General features: G+C 39.0%; 1 protein-coding gene across 3 annotated transcripts in view; it reads right to left on the minus strand.

Annotated features, from left to right (window-relative positions):
• CNOT7 (CCR4-NOT transcription complex subunit 7) overlaps positions 1–20,743 on the minus strand; it is a 21,081-nt gene continuing 338 nt past the window's right edge. For 2 of the 3 annotated variants that reach the window (XM_087737675.1, XM_087737676.1), the window contains exons 2-7: positions 19,660–19,866; positions 19,160–19,353; positions 15,852–16,013; positions 9,489–9,633; positions 4,585–4,695; positions 1–1,735 (exon numbers count right to left, since the gene is read on the minus strand). In XM_087737675.1, the coding sequence (XP_087593801.1) occupies positions 1,607–1,735; positions 4,585–4,695; positions 9,489–9,633; positions 15,852–16,013; positions 19,160–19,353; positions 19,660–19,776 (858 nt within the window). In that variant the 5' untranslated portion in view covers positions 19,777–19,866 and the 3' untranslated portion in view covers positions 1–1,606. The remainder of the gene's footprint in view (positions 1,736–4,584; positions 4,696–9,488; positions 9,634–15,851; positions 16,014–19,159; positions 19,354–19,659; positions 19,867–20,743) is intronic. The other variant, XM_087737677.1, reaches the window with a different exon arrangement.

The raw sequence follows: 20,743 nt of genomic DNA on the forward strand, positions 1-20,743 counted from the left end.
TCTGTTGTTATGTAACAAAACATTTCTTAGGACTTTATTTACAAAAGCTTTAAAAACAAATACCCTCTTATGCAAATTATTTGTTGTTTAAAAAGGACCACCCAGTTACATCATCGTAACTCAATGAAAAAAAGGCGTTTGATTCTTTGTTTTTAAGTACAAGGTAAAACAGAATAATTTGGCAGACATTTGGAGATTTTTCGGCTATTGGTTTCCGTGGCGAACACGCGCACACATACGTGCGCGCGCGCACACACATACGTGCGCGCGCGCGCACGCAGGCGCGCAATGTCCCACATTCCATCATTTCAGGCTAGTATTTAGCTATTCAATACCAAAATCCTTCCTGCACAACTGCTCTGTACACATGCTATGCAGAGTTAAGAACGTGCTTTAGGGTCCTTTAAAACAATATATCTAAAATATATTGCTAAGATATACTCAAAAATAAACTAGCATTACACTCCTCAGGTAACTTTATTAGCTATAAGTTATTTATATTTTGTTGTTTTACAACAAATATCTGTAACATCTTTGTAGCAACTACAAAAAAAGCACGATTTAATTGTCCTTCTAATTCAATAATTCAATTAAATAGTATTTTTTCAGATCTTTGGGTTGTATCTTCAACTAAACTGACTTTCAAAAATCATCAAGTACATAATAAATATGACTTCATAAAAAATATCTGAGGTGTACATTACTAGAATAAAATCTAGGAAGTTAATCAAGGGAAGTGTGCCATTACAAAACTCCTACTATTCCAATATCCTTCAACTCTCAGCTTAATGGCAAAAATGCTAAAGTCATAGCTGTTCTTTTCCTGAAGGGTGTAAAGCTGTTTTTTCAAGCTTCTCTCCCCCATCACAGAGCGGTTTTAAAGCAGCAGGCCAACCTGCAGTTGACACGTGCAGGATGTGTTTGAAGATGACTGAACATGAGCGAAATAACAGCAGTTACTATGATTTCAGCAGTTTGTTTTGCTTGAACAGAGGTGATGCAGCAACTAAGTCATGTTCTGTGGGCTGAGATACCAAGGAAATACAGCGTGAAGCTGCTGAACTTGGCAGATGACTGTTTTCTAGCTGAGGGCAAAAGAAAAAACAAAACAAAACTTCAAATAAAGCAGAGGATCTGAGTCAGAGTCGCTCTCTAAAGTGCAAATTTGATGGTCCACAATCTTGAATAGCTAAAACGCCTGCATACTGGAAGGAGCAGACATGAATGGGGAAGTTAGTTACAATCAGTGCCAGTTAATTTGGAGAAGGGAGAGGAAAGAGACAAAAAACTAGAAGATCAATATAGGTAAGTTTACCAGATTACTCATTATGATTTAACTTCCCCCTTCTCTCTGCCACACTGATCCTATACATGCTTCTTTACAAATGGTCTAGATATGAGGCCAAAATGTAACCCAGAAAATTTCACATATCAATATTAAGATCAAAATCTGTGATAGGAACAGTCAAGTTTAGTACATAGAAAGGCAGAAAAGAAAGTGTGCTGAGAAAGGGGGGAAAAAAGCCTTATTGTCCAAGGGGTTCAACCAGAGATAAAACCTATATACAAGCATGTGGAGGTCAAAAAGGTGGCCTTTCATTTCATGTCATGACTGTTTGTTGGCTTCTTCTTCATATGCATTTCCTGTGCCATTTTGTACATAAGATGACCCCGAACCAAGGCCGTATAAGTGGCCACAATATTTGGCATCATCAATGTGATCTTCAAAGAACATCTAAAGATTTAAAAGAGAGAAACAAATTATTGCCAAAGAAAAGGCTCCGTTTAAAGAGAACTATAGAAAGGCTTTAAAATGTTACTTTCTTTTTAGCATAAGATATCAAATCCCAAGGTGCAAAAGATGATATAATTAATGTAACAACACACTTAATCTCAACACATTATCAAAATGTGCTATATGACATGATTCTTTAAAGTAAATCTGTCAAGGAATACAATCAGTCTTCCTGTGCACCCTTCCCAATGAAACGGCCAAATGCAATGTTTTCATAGTTTTGTATTACCAGTTATTACTCACTTTTCTGCAAGTGCAACAAAGATATTTCTCCAACTGATTTCTCACAACAGGCATATGCTTAGCATCCATCACCACTGCCCGTACTCTACCTACTCCTTAGTGTGGGGGTTTTCATCACGCTCTGTCTTGAAATGGAGGTATGTCCCGATTTCTACTAGAAAGGTTTGAGGGTAGGGAGAATGTTGGAGCACAAAACCCATTACGGAGTTTAGAGAAACGCAGAAAGATGCATTTCCACCTAGCTCCTCACAGAAGGGACTTCATTTGAAAAGGAACCGCAAAATTAAAGTAAATTTTGTACTAAGACTGCATTTACACCTTACAAGTCTTAATTGCGAACAGAACCTTTCAGTGGAAGACATATGAAACCCCATGATATTCTGATATTCTACCTTTCAGGCTTAGGTTTTCAAACAAAAACACAAATTACCCCACAAAAAAACAAAACAAAACAAAAAAAACAAACAGACAACACATATACACAAAAATTCTTCACCCTAAAAACTTCACAGCAACCCTGGACATCCCAGTGGTTGACATTTTGAGTCATCATCAACATCAGAAATCTAAGGCAGCCAGGAGCATGCAGGAGCAGGGTGAACGCAGTACACCATCTAAATGCAGAGGACTGCATATACCACAAAGGCTGAAAAATTCTCCCTTTAAGCTTTGCTCATAGGAGCACAGTCTGGATGGTAAGTTCTGTACTGCAGGAACTGAAGACCTCAATTAGAAGTTTTAAAGCCCCAGCAGTTCTTAAAGAAATAAACACAAAGGGAAAAACCCAAAACAGCAGCTCTACTGTTGTAGTATCAGTATTTAAGTGTTTCTGATAGGAAGAAAAAGATCAGTAACTTTTTTGGCTGGGACTCAAAATCCCAGGAAGTTGCAACTCCTTCACAACCATTAGTAAAACACAGTAGTAACACATTTATTAATTTTGTACCTCTAAAAGCATTGTAAAATGAAGTTTTTTCACTCAAAAATCAATGTTAAACAATGAACTCCAATGAAAAGGCTTTAAAATGCACATTAAATATATTTTTCTCTGCTAACTACTGTGTCCTTATTTAGAAATACTGTATTTGCAAAGAATCTCTGAAAATACTAAAAAAATCACCATAATCAATCCATCTTTGTTGGCTTAATTAAGCAAGTGCTTTGCACTAAAAAAACCTCAAAGATTTATTTCTCCCAATAAGAGTTTTTGGTAAACAAATTCAAAGAGCTAATGTGCCATGTAACACAAGCTGCATCTCATTAGAGAAACAATCATGGGTTTGAACCTTTTCCTCTAGAAAACTAACTTGAAAGGCAATATCTTAGGCATGATTATCATATACTTCCTCTCTCCCTTTATTTGCTTTGTATTTTGTTTCAAATTCAAGAGTGGAAGATTAACAATACCGGGCAGACAGCAGTTAGCAGCACTGGCCTTGGATCGTACCAGAAACACAATCCTCTCTATTGCATCTGTAGCCCATGACCTGCTTGACAACTGCAGCAGTTCCAGCGGCGGCAGAACAGAGTGTTATGATGAGCAAACCAGCTTAAATCACAGCATTTATTTTTCACCTGCTGTCTCACCAGTATTTGTCAGAAACTTGCGGTCATTTTCTCCTTTATACAGAAGGCTCGATTACAGAAGGTAGACACCTTAGCATGCAATGCTAACCCTTATTAAAATATGAGGTTTGCTACTGCCATCCATTTTGACATGGTAAAGGACACTGAATTGCTGGCAGACTGCCATGTTCAGATGCACTGGCATTCGACCAGTGCAACTGCTTTCCAGAAGAGGCCCCTGCAATATTTGTTTGTTCTGCTAATGCAAAATATCCTAATATCTTCCTGTTGTACGCAGACAAGCAGCAAAGATACGCGAAGCTTGTAAGAGCTGATTTCCCTTGCTGCAAACCTTGAATTAACTGACTGATGTATAATCTTTTAAAACCTGAGCTGATCTGCGCTTTACTCAATGGTAAGGAACAACTGCACGGACATTCTCCACAGCAGCCTGAAAGTCGTTATTTAATAAACCTGTAGCCTGCAAGTTTAGCTAGAAGTGGCTAGTCCAGACACTCTTTCCACCCCCAGGCCTGTCACAAGCAACAGTGCACACCAGCTGGGTATTACACTGAGCAGAAGCTCCAAAAACATTGGCTTTGAGTACGGTCACGCAGAAAGGAGTCTGGCTGCAGCAGCTCATAAATCACTGCAGCAGCCATCTAAAAAAGGTACCCTGCAAAACAGGGAAGGAAAAAAAAAACCCAAATCCCACGAAAAAAAAAAAATCCAAAAAGCCATGCAGAGGCTGGAAACAGGAAGCAATACTCACTCACAGCAGCTAAGCAGGGAGTCAGTAGCGCTGGTTCACACTTACTCTGGGGAAAATACAGGTGGTCTTATTTTTCTCAAGAAAGGAGTGACCCCTGAAGCCCTTCACAGACCTCTTCAAGATACAGCAGACTTATCAGAATCAGCAATTGCACCTGACTATCACAGCATGTTACTATCATGGAGATAAAACCAATATGTCCACCTACTTCTCTCATTTTGAAAAAGGCCATTCCTGTGAGTAAAGAATCAGATCCTGCCTGATGCTGTGGTCCTATCCTTTCCAGCTCTAACTGCTCAGCCACTTCTTGTAATCCACCCTGAAAAAGAAAACATTTTTGTTAACTGCTGAAAATAATTAAATCAGAAAACTGAACAGCTGTATTTGGGAAAATCTGTTACATGAGTCTTACAACCTCAGGTATATTTGCACAGTAGCTGAAACAGTCATTATACTAGATAAATACACACCTGGAGAAGCAAACTTTCAGTATCAATAGCATCATTAGAATTCTGTGTCAGTATTGATTAAATAAAGCAGTATCTGTGACCAACAAAACTATTACTCCTTCATGTTCCAGCTTCTCCAGTAACCAGATGTCATTACTTAATCAAACAATTCCTTCAAGACATTGAAAGGACTGGCAAAGCTGAAGAACAAAACCAGATGTTCCTGTACTCCTTCTATTTGAATGAAAGCTTAAAAGGTAAAAACATTGTTCTACAAACACAAGAATTCAAGTGCTTACAAATGAGGTGCCCATATGCCTCCATGTGTTTAAGTATCTAGGCTTCCTTTGAAACAGACCTTTTTCTTTCCACTTACCTTTCAACAATTAAGTTGAGGGTTTTTCCATTTCCCTTCACAATAACCGAGAGTATCCTTAAGTATCTAGAACACTACAGGGAGTCCAGGAAAACGTTACACAGCAGGCGTTTAGAAACCAGGTGATAAAGTCAAAAAAGGAAGAAAGTGCCCACTCCATCTCTGCAAGACATTCTACCCCTCTTAAAAGTTTGTTTCATTAGCTGCCATAAGAGGAGAGGGAAAAAACCATGCAAAAAATCCATCGTCTTGCAACTAGTTTTCTAAGATACTAAAATTCAATGCTATAGCCAGCTTCTCTTATATTTAATAGTCCCATGTGTAATGAAACCTACCTCTTAAAGTACATAAACATATCACATACAAAAAGGGAACAATTTAAACCATAATTGTCTGCTTCGAATGTTGATACATGGGTTAAAAAGGACAGACTGTGAAGCTGTAGACATCACTCGAAAGCTACAAATCTATCTGCTCTTAAAGGTAAAATTTCTCCAGTTTTGAAGCATTTTTTTTGAAGCCCAATAAGCTTATGTGAAAAAATATCCCCTTAACTGCAGAGTGACTAAATAAACCTGGTTTTAGTGCCCCCCAAAATGGTAATAACCACGACATGCGGAAGTAACCTTGTCAGGAGTCAGTCAGGTTTTACATAGATAACACAGATCAGTTGAAGGACAGACATGTTATACTGTAACTGCAATCTTTTAAAGCTGTAAGCTACAGTGTGAGCACATAATTTTGTACATCAATTCTTTTTTTTTAGTCATTAAGCCATAAAGCTACTGGAAATAGACTAAAGCACATGCACATTCTTTAAGGTCTAGAAAGATCAAAAATCAAAGACAAAATCCTCAGTGTTGCCATAAGTTTTGCAAGGCAAAAAATGTTACACCGAGGCAATGCTTTTAAAGAAAGACTGCCTGGTATCCGAGTTCACCTTTCCTCGCACTCTTAACCTGTTCCAAGTACAGGAAGGGAAGCAATAAGAGGCAAAAGCATAACCGTCGAAGTTAAAACTCAAAGAGCACTAAAATAAAGTCTGACCTGAAAATCAAACCAAACATTATGAAAATTCCTGTGAATCTTAGGCAACAGGATTTTGTTTTGTTTAAAAAGATGGAAGCTTCAGTAATAACATTCCCAAGTAACACCTACAAACCAACGTCAAAACCTAGTACTCGTATGGCTAGTTTTATTCTAGCTTGAGCAGCAAGAATACAGTTTACGTAAGTTTAAGATAAGTCTGTACCCTATACAGTTAAGCACTGAAGCGAGCTTGTTTCTTTATGGGCTTGGATACCACATTTGAACACTGCAAACATGCTCAGTTATTTAACTTACACTCTCAAAAACATGCTGAAGGTTGGCAGGCAGGGGAAAAAAAGTGCATCTCGGATACAGGCATGTTCTCCGCTTTCTAGCTCCAATAATGAGGTGTTAGAGTTAGCAACAGCAGTTAGGCCCACACCCTTTCAAGGCACCATTTTCTGCTCCTAACCCTTACTGCTTCCTGAAGCTGTGAATTAGCAGTGCCTCATCATCAGGTTCTGCCAGCTGTAAGACTATCCACTCTAGCTTCAAATTACTTTGAAGAACGAACACTCAAGAGTAAAGATCAGTAATATTTACACAGCAGCTGCAAGCTCTGGAATGTGGACTTAGTAATTCAAAAGTTACAGTAACAGCAGCCTACAGAAGAATGCTTTGAAAATAGTGCTTTTAATGGTATGTATCTATTTGTAAATATATCACGCACCACTTTTGTGTGGAATTTCTTGGTCTATAACTGCAATAATTACAGAATAAAATTTGGCTGTCTCTGAAAATTAATAAGCTACTGAGATTCTCTTTCAGGCAAGACTTTTGCACTCCAGATAAGAACTTTTTACTCTTGGAGGAGAAGGATGAAATCTTCCCAAATTTTCAGAGCATCGATCTTTCAAGCAAAAGGCTACAGAATGATTTACATAATCACACGACCATAGTCAACAGCAAATCCAGTTCAAACTCTCATTTCACGGCACTGGTACCAGAGTTCATTGTTCTGTACAAACCCCCACATTAAAAGCCAGCTTCCAACAAAGTCTATAAATCTACATTACTTAGAGTTGCCATTACTATCAATAGCTTTGGAATTGTCTACACAGAAAGATTTTCTAGACAACAAGCAAGAGTTTAACCTATACTACATTAATATCTCAAGTCATCTCCCAGTCTGCATGCCAGTAAAGTACATTCATGTCCATTTCAGTTAGAGTAACATACTGTTAATTCACGGACTACTTAATTCCACAAAAAGAGCATCAAACAGCTTCCCAATCCTGAAGCACATTTCTCAATGCCAAAAATTCTTTTTTTGAGTGTGGGGGACCTACAGCAAGTCAGTGACTTTCATATGAAAAATAACTTAGACAAGTCAATAAAGGACAACTGCACAGCAGTTCAATTCACTGCAATTTAATAGAGATCGTAAGTGACAGACATAAGGAGACAGCGCATGCATTTTTAGAGTCACAACACAATGTTCAGCAATTTGTTTCAGACAGCTGCTCTCAGTACAGTACAAGACCACCATCATTTCATTGCTGGTAAACTTGGAGGGGTACGGTAGTCCACATCCCTGCCCCTGCTGTCATTACCAGTCTGCAGGTTAGGTGACAGGATCAATATTTACTGCAGGAAAGCTGAACTAGATATTCAGCTGTGAAAAAAAAAAAAAATATCACCCTTGTTCTTAAGGTTTGCTGAAATAAGACCTGTGAAGGTTTTTCTTGTCTTGCAAAAAACATTAGTGTCTCGAAACAATGCAGGTTACACACAACTATGTCTTAAAGAAATGACAGGAAATACAATCCCCCTCCTCCCCAAACCCACTGGGAGTGTCACCTCTGGAATGGTGACACGGAACGTCATTCTGTCACCTTTCCTACGTCACTAAAGTTGGATTATGCATTGTTCTTGGTAAGTGTGTTGCCACCACTAAGACACCCGATGTTTTACCTAGCTTCACCAGGAGTGAGAAAGTGAGAGCGTTTTTTGTTTGGGGTTCCCCCCCACCCCTCCTTTAAGATTCCTGAAGTTTATGAACATTTCGATTTTTTCTTCCGGCCTCTGGAGAAAAACTGTTTCTAAGATGTTCTCTAATACTCAGCCATTTGCCTGGCTGATTATACCAATAACCACTCTAGATGAACACAGGTAGGTATACTTTTCTTACTACCTGGAAGGGAGGTCTCCATTTTCAACATTAATTTGATTAACAAAAGGATTTACACACTTCCCATACAAGTAGGCTACTACTTTAAAGTGACACACTCTATTAGTTTATCTCGGAAAGAAACAAAGGAGTATAAACCCCACACAGATCACTAGTTCAGCACGACGAAGTGGTAAGCCATCCCTTAGTTAGGATGTGGTTGTACTACAGTCAGCGTTCTCTTTTTCCTGCAGGTTCTCATTAAGAAAGCCTAGAGAATCAAGTTACTTCCCATAAAAGCAGCAAGTCATTAATTGCCTCAGATGAGCGATGCACCTCATTCCAGCAGCAGTCCAGACTCTTACAGTTCTTTGGCAAGTAAAGCTGTTAACAATCCCTGTAGCATCTTTCTTTCACTTGCTGTCTTCCCCTTCACATACTTAGTTCCAGTTTCCATTCATTCTCCAGTCCAATAAAGTATCCAAATTTTATGTCTGATAGAGTAAGCCAATTAGTAACCCCGCGGGCCTGACATGAGAGATTAGTTTCTAGTACTGCACTTTTTCTAGAAGTCACATGTTGTCCCTGAACATATGCTGTTGTTTATCTTTCCTTATGGGGCCATCTGAAACATTCTTCGCTCCATTCCTCTTCCCAAGACACTTCCACAGCATCACCGTTGCAATTACCTTTGCCAAGACGACTGCAGCCCTTTAGTGGACTGCACAATGAGGAAATAAGAGTATATGAAACCCATCAATTCTTATGGCTCAAGAAGTGAAGGATCAATTCCAAGCATGGGTTTATAATCTGTCAACAAAGACTGGGCACTATAAATACAGTATCAATATGCTATTTTTAACCAGTAAGCAGTTATTAAAAAAAAAAAAAAAAAAAATCAGTGTGCTCCTGCCTGCCTCTATATATTTAATATTAACGGCTATTGATAAAGTTTGAGAGAACAAGGCTGTTTAACGGCTATTATCAAAGCAAAACCAGAAAATAAAAATACAGAAAAGTATTTTTTAGCAGAAAGTTCTCTCTGTCCAAAACCAAAATTTCTTCTGAGCCATTAACAGATTACTTACCTTCAGATTTTTGCAACTCTTCATGAGATATTTTACATCATAGATGACAGGGAAAAACAATCGCAGTATCTCAAAGAAGTCCAGCTCTTCTTCAGGTAAATTAGAGTTTGTCAGGATTTTGATTAGATAGCCAAAGTCATATCCACTATAAATTAATAACAAAAACAATATAAGCAAATAACTTAGAAGCATCCTTCTCACTTCCAACATCAGGACTTTATTACACATCAACAGGACATTTTGCTTAATTTCAATGCAATTAAGACTGACTCTTACAAAAGACTAAGCCTCAGTGTAAGTGGCCCCATTGCAGCTTTCAGGGAAAACATTTTATTTAGTCTCAATGAGGCCAAGTGCAAAAGCAAAAAAAAAAAAAAAAAAAAAAAGATCTGCCTGGAAGCGCTTCTCCAAATCCTGAAAGTGTAGTGCTGCTGCAGCTTCATCTGATAACAAGAACTTAAAACAGAAAGATGCCTAGCTGGTTCCTTTTACACTGACCAGAGTTGCTCACTACAAACTGAATGAGATACAGACACTTCTACAGTTCTTGAAATCCAAAGGACTCATGAGTTTCCAGAGCCAACACATGTTTATGCCTGGAGGCAAGTTTCACCCTCAGCAATGAAGAAGAGCAGAGTGTCTTTCAACTTTCCCAATTAAATCAGCACACAGTTAGACAACTGAAACTTTTAATATTTTGTAGACTATTACTCCTTTTGGAGGCAAGGACAGAGTAAGTTGGAAAATTTTTTGTGTGTACACGTAAGTCAGCAGGAGGCAGCAAGATAACTGAGCAGTACAGGTTCGGTAGAAGAAACGGAGGTGTTGTATATAGTGTGTGTGTAGCGGACAGAAGAGTTTGGGAAGACTTCCTTCTCAGTAGCTTGACTGAAAAAAGAGAACATAGGAATGAGGTGTGGAAGTAAAAGGGGAAACCATGTACTTTTACACAGGCCTATGAGAGGAAACAGAGGGTTTAAAGCATAGGAAAGACAGATGCCAGGCATTAAGCAGGACTGAACACCACAACAAAAAGCAGTGATGACTAGTTATCCTTTTCCCTAGGAAGGCAGAGATTACAAACCAGATTATTCATGATCTGATCATTAATCTGATCCGTTCTGATCCCTTGTACTTGCAGGATTGCTCATGCGCATATACACTGAACTAGCTGGGGGACTGATATGTTATCTTGCTATTAGGTTTGCACTGAACCAAACCAGTGCCTAGATTTTATTGACATGTAATTTTAAAAGTGTCTGTACTAACAAAGAATATGCAAACACAGAGCAGGGCTGCCTCAACTGAAGGCTGCATCAGTTTTGCTGCTTAAGGAACCTTAGAGTATAGCTGAGAGACAATTCAAGTGAACGGGTGGCCACCGCAGACTCCAAATTCCCAGTTTAAGACTTCATGTTTGTTCTTGGTTACATGAGGATCATACTCAAAACCAAGAATGTTGCAACTTGGTAAATCTTGACTGAGATCTTTAACTGTGAGAGCAACAATACAGAAGACAGATCAGTTAAGAGCACGATACTACTGATCCTGCGGGTATTTAGCACCCACAAAGATTGGCAACTTCTGATGCAGGCTCACGGCTTTAGCTTGCATACTCAATGGGAAGAGGATTGGTTTTTATACCTTTTGTATACCATGGGATTCTCTACATCGTCTTTATCTTATGAATTTCTAGACAGAGGGTAGAAACTCTTGAACATACTGGGAATGAATGGATTGTTTGCTAGAAGTCCGTTAATACAAGATATACAAAAGGTATGGACTATTGTAGCTCTCCCATGGGGGTTTCCAGTGCTCTGAACAGGAATTTCGTGTTGAATGAATCCTGCGCTGCATCTGGTGCTTTGAAGCTGTGCTGGCGGCACTCCCACCTCCACAGCAGCAGCCACTGGCCAGGGAGCAAAGGAGCCATAGATAAAGAAGGATTTCAGCAGAGTCTTACAAAGAAAGAACCTGTAGTATACTTCGCAAAACAGTGGCTTAGAAGCTTAATTTTATTAGATCACCTATGAGGGGGGAGAGAAAAAAAGAAAGTGGTGGGGAAACCTGTATCAGCATAAAGCCCTCTATAGAAAAAGCAAAGAAAAAAGCCACATTAGCAAAAAAGGCTGCTCAGAAGGATGCAAAAGAGACTGTTCAGGATTAAGGAGATTTACTCCTCTAGAGATTAGAGAGCTCATTAACTCACTGAATTCCTGACATGCGTCATCCCTGTGGCTCAAATGTAACATTTGTACTAAAACTTTTAAAGTGAAGAAAACAGTATTTGTGCTCCTTCTTAAAAAAAAGTTTGACTCCCCTCCTCTTAAAAAAAAAAATATTACATACATGACCGAATTACTAGAAAACAGATGCTCTCAAACACTTCCAATTTCTATTAAGAAGGAAGTAGCGTAAGAAAAGACAAGTCAAGATTCATTTACTATTTGTATTGAGAGGGAGCAGGCTACCATAAATCTGCAATTTCGATGAAGAATTTTATATATATATATATATATATATATATATATATATATATATATATCTGTTTTATAGATGTATATATATGTGTGCGTATATATATATTTTTCTCCTGGATATTGTAGCAGATTCTTTCATTCTAGGATCCTCATGCAGAAAAAAAGGGACAGGATATCTGACCCGTGGATTTAACAGGCATGACTACCCTTCCAGCGCGTAACAGCATTCAGTCAGATATCCGTTCTTGGATCCTACGCATGGGTTAGTTTTAGTCAGCTCAACCAAATGATGCCTCACATTCCTTAAACTTAGTCCCATTGTGCTCATAACAATCATCACAAACCACACTTTACTAATCACAATGCAGTATCAAGGCATTTACATAATCTTTTTAGTATACTTTTCTGAGGCAATATGCTCCAGTCATCCAAGCTTACACAAACATAAGAACCGTCACTGCAATTCAAGGCTAAGACAGAAATTTTTTGAACTAGATATGAGTGGCCACTGCTGAATGCTAACAGAAGGGTAAGAAAGTCCACAGTGAGCAATTATGTGATTACCTGCTCATTAAAGAAGTTTTCTTCTAATCCTCTAACAGGCAATTAGTGGTTGGTTTCTACTCTGAAGCACATAGGCTTCCTTTCCTTAGAAAGCTTTCACCATTTCTAATATAATCACCTGAAGTTACTTAGCGCAGCTAGCCACAATCCCTGGAGCTATACAGCAACATAAGCACTCTTGCGACCACTTTTTTTTTTTTTCTCCTCTTCACTGAACATGGACAGCTGTAGGCAACAAGACCATGGAAAAGATCAAACATGCCTGTATTTTTTTCCCTTACTCCCCAGAAGAATTCAGATAGCCAATTAACAATGAACTCTAACTCATGTACCAACAGCCTCTGAAATAAATCAAAACCTGACAGAGCTGAGAAAGCTTTACTTCATTTTATAACTGGCTAATAGAAATGAGCCAACAGATCAAATTTTACTAAAATCAGCTGGACACAAATGATTATCAAAATACAATAGCTTGGAACTTTCCAGCTTCTCCAAAACATCTGGGTTAAGCGGCATGTTTCCACAGAGCCTCCAAAGGTAGATTGAGGAGGTTGCACACAGGTGGACACTCAAAGCTTCAGCAGATCAGTCAGCTGAACACCCACAAAACCAGCATTTGAGCCATTCTGTTTTACAACTTGTTAGACTGCCGAGCACTCACAGCTCTTTTGACTGTGACAAGAATCAGAAATTCAGGGCTTCCCCCTCCTCTCTCATTGACTCAAATACATTTTAACACATACAAAAGATTTCATGAAGTCACTTATGAAGTTGTAGTATACAAGAATCGGTGACAGTGCAAATGTTTCTATGCTCATGCCTGGCAGAACTGGAGGTCCACACAGATTTGCAAATAGGTCAGGATGCCAAGGCAGGTGCATCAAATGCAGAGATAAAAATCACACAAAGAAAACTATTTGAGAAGCCAAGAGCTTAGAAATAAACTACATAAGAGTTCAAGGAAATCAAAGACTGGGAAATGAAACAAAACCAAAGCATAGCCTCACACTCTGAGAAGGGAGTAATTCCCCTCTGCCCATTTCCTAAGAGACTCATAAATTTTGAGGGTTAGCAGTAATTAAAGCATTTTAAGGAAATAGAAGCAATAGCACAGTCAGCAGCTATCAAGCACAGCTTTTTCAGTAGCCAAAGAACTATTGCATGGAGAGTCTACATGAAACAAATTTTCAACAAAGCTGTCCCGCTGTTTAAGTTTCCACTGATAGAACATAATCACAATCAACCTAAGATGTATTTAGAAACACCTCTTTACTATTCTTTGTGGCACATTTTATGTGACCCATGCTTATTTATAGCTTTGTGCAATCTTAACTTTCTCAGAACATAACCAACTACTCCAGGGTTTTGTGCTCAAGAGAATATCAACGTGCTCTGTCAAGCACAAAAGCCTTTAAACACTTTCCAACTTCAAGTAGAGTTGTGAATAACCACTGTTTGACAAACATTTGCTGGAATAGCGGTCTTAAGAGGATTTCTAAAGACATTTTCAGTGAAGTCCACAACAGAAACTCACTTTAGCACAGACGAAACTGGACTTTAATAAAGCCATTCCAAAAACCCTTCATAAGCTGCACCAGTAAAAATGGCATTATTGCACATAGTTTGCCGTATACTTTGCCAGCATATTAGTCAGGAATCACATACAACCAATATAATTATGCTTTAAAAAGAATCCCTAGAAACGGCTCAGGTATTCTTTTGCTAGGATAGCTTACACTGGGCCCTTAAACTTATGAGGCAATATTGGAAAAACATCATTTTGTAGCTGTGGCTGCTTCTACATGGCAGTGTCTGTTGGTATATCAGTGACATGCATAACATGCCTCCCCTCCCTTTCTCCTGAACCATCCAAGTTATTTTACTGTAGTCAAATGTAAATCACAAATATGCATATAAGAGCCCCTAATAATGGGTTTAAGAAGCTGAAAGAAACTTAATTCACTAATTCAGCCTTGGTAGTTATTTTTGACACAGTTCATGGCATTCTTGTTCCAGTATTTTTCCTCAAGGTGCTACCCTAGTAGCAAGATAGCAAGAGTAAGATTATTTGGGAGTCATATGGTTAGTCAAGACAGCTGCAAGCGGAAGATGTAGGCAGATCAGGTGACAAGCATACTCAAAGAGGATCCTCCCTTCTTTTTTTGTTAACTATCCCATCCATCCCCCCTCCCTGCTTTGGAAAGTCAGTCCAACACTTGCTTTCTACAAAGCAATTCAAGATGATGAATTCTGCAACAGGCTGTTATATGCACCTTTCTACTACTGTTTTACATTCCTTGCTGAACCAATCCTTATTTTTCAGTTGGTTAATAATGTAAATACTTCTCTAATTCCATGTGACTTTCTCTCCTCCAACCTCCCCTCCAAGATTTAATACTTAAGGATGAAGAATTTGGGTTTTTTTCTAATTTTGTCATCTACATACTACCACCTACCAATGTAGCATGCGTGATAAACAAGAACAAGGCTGTAATGAAACCACTAGTCTCGGCTAAATCATTTGCTCTACCTTTGTTGACTTGCTTAGCAGCCAGCATTTAAGATGTCAACTTGAGGGCATTACATAGCAATAAGCCTTTAAAGCCACTGCTGCCTGCAAAAAGTGCAAATTATCTCTAGCATGTAGTTGACTATACAGTGACTACTGCACAAGTTTTAAAGTGTTAAATCTTATTAATACCCAAAGATCTTTTGTATCTTGACAGATTCATAGAGATTTAGCATTCACATTTCTGTTTCTACTTGGAAGATGAGGTCCATGTGATGGAATAAAAAGTAAGATATATTCATTACTGCAGCTAGAACTAAGGCTTATCAGGGCTCTCCTTCCAAGCTGAGTAACTTTCAGATGCCCAGATTACCAGAAGATTCAAAACAAACTTAAAAGTGTTTTACAAAGCTCTTCACTTATAATTCTGCAGTCTCTCCCATTTGCTCAAGAATAGCTTAGGAGTAGCTTGCTTTTATCATTGTTACAATTATTACTTGCACATGTGATATTAAGAAGATACAATGCCACCTGCTGGCTTAGGAGTTTCATGTTTTTCTGGTTTACAGTTTTCTAGTTACAGTATAAACACCAAAAATAAAACACCAGTACCACCCTGTATGCTCTAGTCTTCTAATACAGAATGGTGCTACAGGTATTACAGCAGAAATAGTTTTCTAAGTCTTATCAACCAAGATATGTGCTATATACACTATCAGATGTACACCACTTAACACAAGATGTGAAATCCAAGCTCTAGAATTCAATAATCAATATTGAAAACTCAAATACTTAACATGCAGAATTTACCTATGAAAGGAAAGCCACTTGACTCCTTCACACAGTACAACTCCTGATGTCATAAGCAGTTCTGCAAAGTACTGTGTCTCAATTCCTTCTTCTTCATGCTTTTTAAACTGGATACCAGACGTCGTCAACAGCTCAATAGAGTCCTGGGCATACATATCTTCTCTAAAAACAGAGAGAGGAAAGGTAAATTTTCAAAATCCACAAACCTCAGTGATTATAAACCTGGTAACATTTCTTTTTTGCTATTCATTCTACAGCCTTAACTAGCACAGAGCAGGAGCAACTTGGCTTTGTTCCATGTTAATTACAAAAATAACCATTTTTCATAGCTTCCGTTACCCTTCACTAGCATTTCACCATTCCCAGAACCTCCATTCTCGCCTCCTTCAAAAAAAACAAGTTCCTGCTCCTCTTCCAGTTACCTACAACTCCCTTTTTACAAATCTCCAGAGGAAAGTGAATGTATGAACACAGATATTTTACGGAATAAGATCCATTACTTGAACTGTGACAAATTAAATACAACAGTTGAAGCACTAACATGTCACACTCTAGAACCAGGAACCATACACTCCAGATCCTGGTGCTGTATTAGTTCTGTGGACAGTATTTCCCACGCATTTCTTGTGATTTAAGCTTACGTACATGTTTAGACACATGCTCTTCAAAACTTCCTTCTCACTACAACTGGAAATTGAGTATTTGCTCCATCTAGTCAATCCTTAAAATTCAGGTAGCCTAATGTTTTCTTTCTAAATGATCAACTTCAAATTCAATAGCCGTATTTTGGACTTAAAATTTAACAGGATGGAAAAAAATTCCTCCATGCCTTGTTTGATCCCCTCTTATCCCTGCATTTATTCCCTTTACCACTAACATTTTTGTAGTCTTAAGGATTTTGTGATGAAACGGATGGGGTTTTTTTCTCCTAAAGTTTAATCTATATCATCATAACAAAGACATAGAATGGTTAACTGAAAAAAAAGAAAAAAAAAAAAAAGCAAACATGGCTCTACTTAGAAGCTTATATTCATATTTCTGTCCACAACATATTATTTTACAGTCTCTTCAGTGTAGTTTTTAATTTTAATAGAAAAACAATGAAAACAAAGCACAAAAATAAAACAGACAAGACAACCAATATATCAAACTTGACTATTAAATTCAGTCATAGACTTATATTCCTTATTCCTAATAGCAAGTCATCATTCATCAGAACATAGAGATACATTCTCAAGATGTGTTGTATCTTTTATCCTCCCTCCCACACAGCTGCTCATTAGTTCTCCAGCTTCAAGGCATCAGCTTCCCAACACCTGTCCATCTCCATAACACATTAAAGAACCCATCCAAAGCAAACATGCCTATTTTACAAAAAAAAAAAAAAAAAAAAAAGTTTTAATTCTAGTTTGTTGCTCTGCACTAATCAGGTGGATAGTTAGAGAAATATTTATGCTCTTTAAAAGCACACTATAACAAGACCTGGCTGGAATCACACACACACAAAAAAAATTACCTTCTAGGAACAGCCAACAGCTGTTTTGCTTTAGGAGCAGAACACTTGGCACAGTGCCACTTCCCAAAAGGAAGTTTAGAAACAGAAAAAAATAAGTAATTTCTCCACCCATATTAAAAAAAAAAGTCATGTTTCATGCAGCTCTTACCTAACTTATCTTTTTGTATAAAATCCCCCCAGTAAACTAGAAACAAGTTAGGTGACTACCTATATCTTGCCTTACTAAGCTGTCTTATCTATGCGGCATCTGGCACAAATAGATAGAAAACTACTTTTGTTTTCAGTTGCTTAAGTAGACCTCTGAAGCTCTGAAAATAAACAAAATGTAACACAGGCTCTTCTTCCCAGATCACAGTTTGGAAGTCATTAATTCGTTCCTCCTCTTTCTCCCATACTTAGCAGGATTAGTATATTCTTCTATTCAGACAATGGATAAATTCCATCCAGTATTTACATGGCCAGGTAAGTTTAGAGATACTGAAATATCAAATCTGCACTTCCTTTTCTTTCAAGAGGTGCTTCAAACAAAACTAAAAAGAGCATGTCATTCCTCAGACCAAACTGATTTGTGACAAGCCACAGCACTGCTTGTTTAAAAAAGCAGAAAGATCAAGAGACAGCAGCAGGTTTTTTTCTTTGTAAGAACCCTGATTACTTTGAAAACAAGCCTTTTTATCTGCGGGGGGGGGGGGGAAGTCTGTTCTCTAAACCTCCTTTGTAGGCTGCAGTTTTAACTCATGTTTATCAACATGATCCAGTGATCAGCTTGTAACACAACTGCCAAAAAACCCCAAGCCTTCAACACATTTAAGTTTGAGAAGTGTTTGCACTGATACTCAACTCGGGTCATATGAAAACCTATCAGACCAATTATGTTTACTTCATGAAAAAATTCAAGAGAGTAGTAACCTTGTCACAGCTACCTGCTGAAGATATAATTAGAACTCCACAGAAGTGTCTCATCCCCCTGGAAAAGCTAGGTTTATACTTAAAGGTTCATCACTGATAAGAATCACATTGTGAAATAAAGTTCACACCACTATTCCAACAGACAGTAAAAACTCAGCTTGCTTTTTAACCAACACTTTACACAAAATAATCCAGAACAAAAATCTCCACAGGAGTTATGCTGTAGAACCAACAATCCCTTTCAAACTATTATAGAAGAAAATTAAAATATAGTAGCTTAATAGAATAAGTCGCTTTGAAAACACAAGAAACACTGCTGCGGTATTAGAAAATTGACAGTATTTTACCTAGAATATTACCTAGAACTTGTTGTGAGTCTTTTAACAAGAATAATGTTATTTTAAAGAGGACAGAGCACACTTGCTGATAACATTTGTCATACTACTTCTTTTTTAGTTACTTCGGTAACTTTACACTATTTTTTTTTCTTCACTTGTTGGTATTTTCCATTTACAAATACGCAAAGAAGTAACAGGCGACTTCTACAAAAACTAGTAAGAGTTAAACTAAGTTAAGGTAGAAGCACTCTGAAATGCTAAATATGACAATGCAGAGCTAACTCTTGCATTAAGTATAAATGCCTCTTTTTAAAACTTTTGTTGAAATTGCTTAGCATTTTTGACCAAATTACCAACAGTAAGACAGACTCCATAGAAATGAGGGAAGAAAGCACGCGTTTGCCTGACAAAAGTTTTCCTCACATAAAGTATCTATGGTATTCCAATCATATAGATAAAAAGAGTTGCTATAGCTTTCACAACCTATAATACATTTTCATTAAGTCAGAAATACACAGTCAACAGCACAGACGTTTAACACTTACGTTAAATTAAATTTAAAATTAAATTGCCAAGTTGAAGTTCCTGGAGGGTATTCTCCTTGCTCATTCATAAATGTCAGTCCTAGTTGAATTATTTTTAGCAAGTCTACATTGCAGCGTAATAACTGGTACTGATAGTCTGCGTTGCTTCTGAATTCTCCAATAGGCCTTGCAACTACTCCTGGAAATTCTGTATCCTGCAAGAACAGAATTAAAACTTCAACAAAAGACACCCATAAAAATTTACGTTGCTCATTTTTATTAAAACATATTTCAAGCATCTAACAGTTTCAAAGATGAACAGTACTGTGTGTAAATTTAGCTTTTAAAAAGGTAATAGATTGGGATCCCAATGGTCATACAGCATTAATTCAACATTAAGAATCCATTATTCTTTCAACGAAAATGGATGAACAAGTTCATAGCTTTAATTTACTAACATCTAATGAAGTAATCGTGGTTTTGGCGGTAATTTGCTAGATAAACATCAAGTGCTCACTTACCATAGCTACATAATTATACTTCCGTATAACTTGACGGATTTTCTTCATCTCTTCATCCAAGTTACAAGCCCAAACTTCACAGATTCTTTGGCTATGGTCTACGGTAGCTGCTGGCATAGTGGGGGGCTTTAGAGACCATACATCAAAAGTTACACTTGAATGAGGATCAGTTTCACAAAGAGGACCTTAGTTATTTAATTTTTTAACCTAAGAGACAAAGAAAGCAAAGTACCAAAGTGTAAGTTTTTAGTCTTCATTTATGCAGAAAAACTCTTCAACAGCAGGATCAAACTTTATTCTTCAGAATTTCATAGAAGCAGCACAACACAGGCACCAAAACCATGTGAATTTCAGCTATGTGAGTTCGGCTACTCTCCGAAACCAAAACCCTACGGTTTTGTTCGTAACCTTACTTCCTGCACAAAGCCAGGCAAACGGGCAAGGGGCACGGGTTCAACAGTTAGAAGAGACACCTGAGCCCACAAGCGTTATTCCCACACGGCTCAGAGGAGCACGTTCCTGGGGATCCCACGGCTGCGTGCAACACAGAACGAAGCGGCAAAGTGTCTGTTCGCGTTACGCCAAACCCGGGGCGGCTGCGGACGACAGGCAGCCGCCCGGGCAGGGGCGGCTCTTTCAGCTCGTACGGGCCGCGCTAAACCAGAGAGCGGCGGGAGGGGACCCAGTCGCGGTCCGACAGACTCGGGCTCGCGCCCGGGCTGGGTTCCCGGCCGCCTCCTTACGCGTACAAGGCCCTAGGAGCGCCCCGAGGGGCCGCAGAGCCCGCCCTGCGCGGCGGGCAGCACCCCGACGGGGTGCGAATCGGGGAGGGGCCGCGCCGGCCTGCCCCCAGCCCCGGCCCAGCGCGGGGAGAGGCTCCGCTCCCGAGCCCGCCCCCGAAGGCAGCCGCGCGGCCCGCGAAAACACCCTCCGCCCGCAGCGGGCCGTCACCACCGCCGGTACGGCCAACGGGCCTCCGCGGGGCTGCCTCGGGCCCCGGCCGGACACGGCCAGACCCAGGGGGCGGGGGGTACGGGCCGCCCCTCGGCTCCCTCCCCCCGCCCGGCTCCCCGCGGCCGCCGCC

Source organism: Nipponia nippon, unplaced genomic scaffold (genome assembly GCF_047370975.1).
Source record: "Nipponia nippon isolate SJK-2023a ecotype South Korea unplaced genomic scaffold, ASM4737097v1 scaffold_6, whole genome shotgun sequence".
Lineage (NCBI taxonomy): Eukaryota > Metazoa > Chordata > Aves > Pelecaniformes > Threskiornithidae > Nipponia > Nipponia nippon.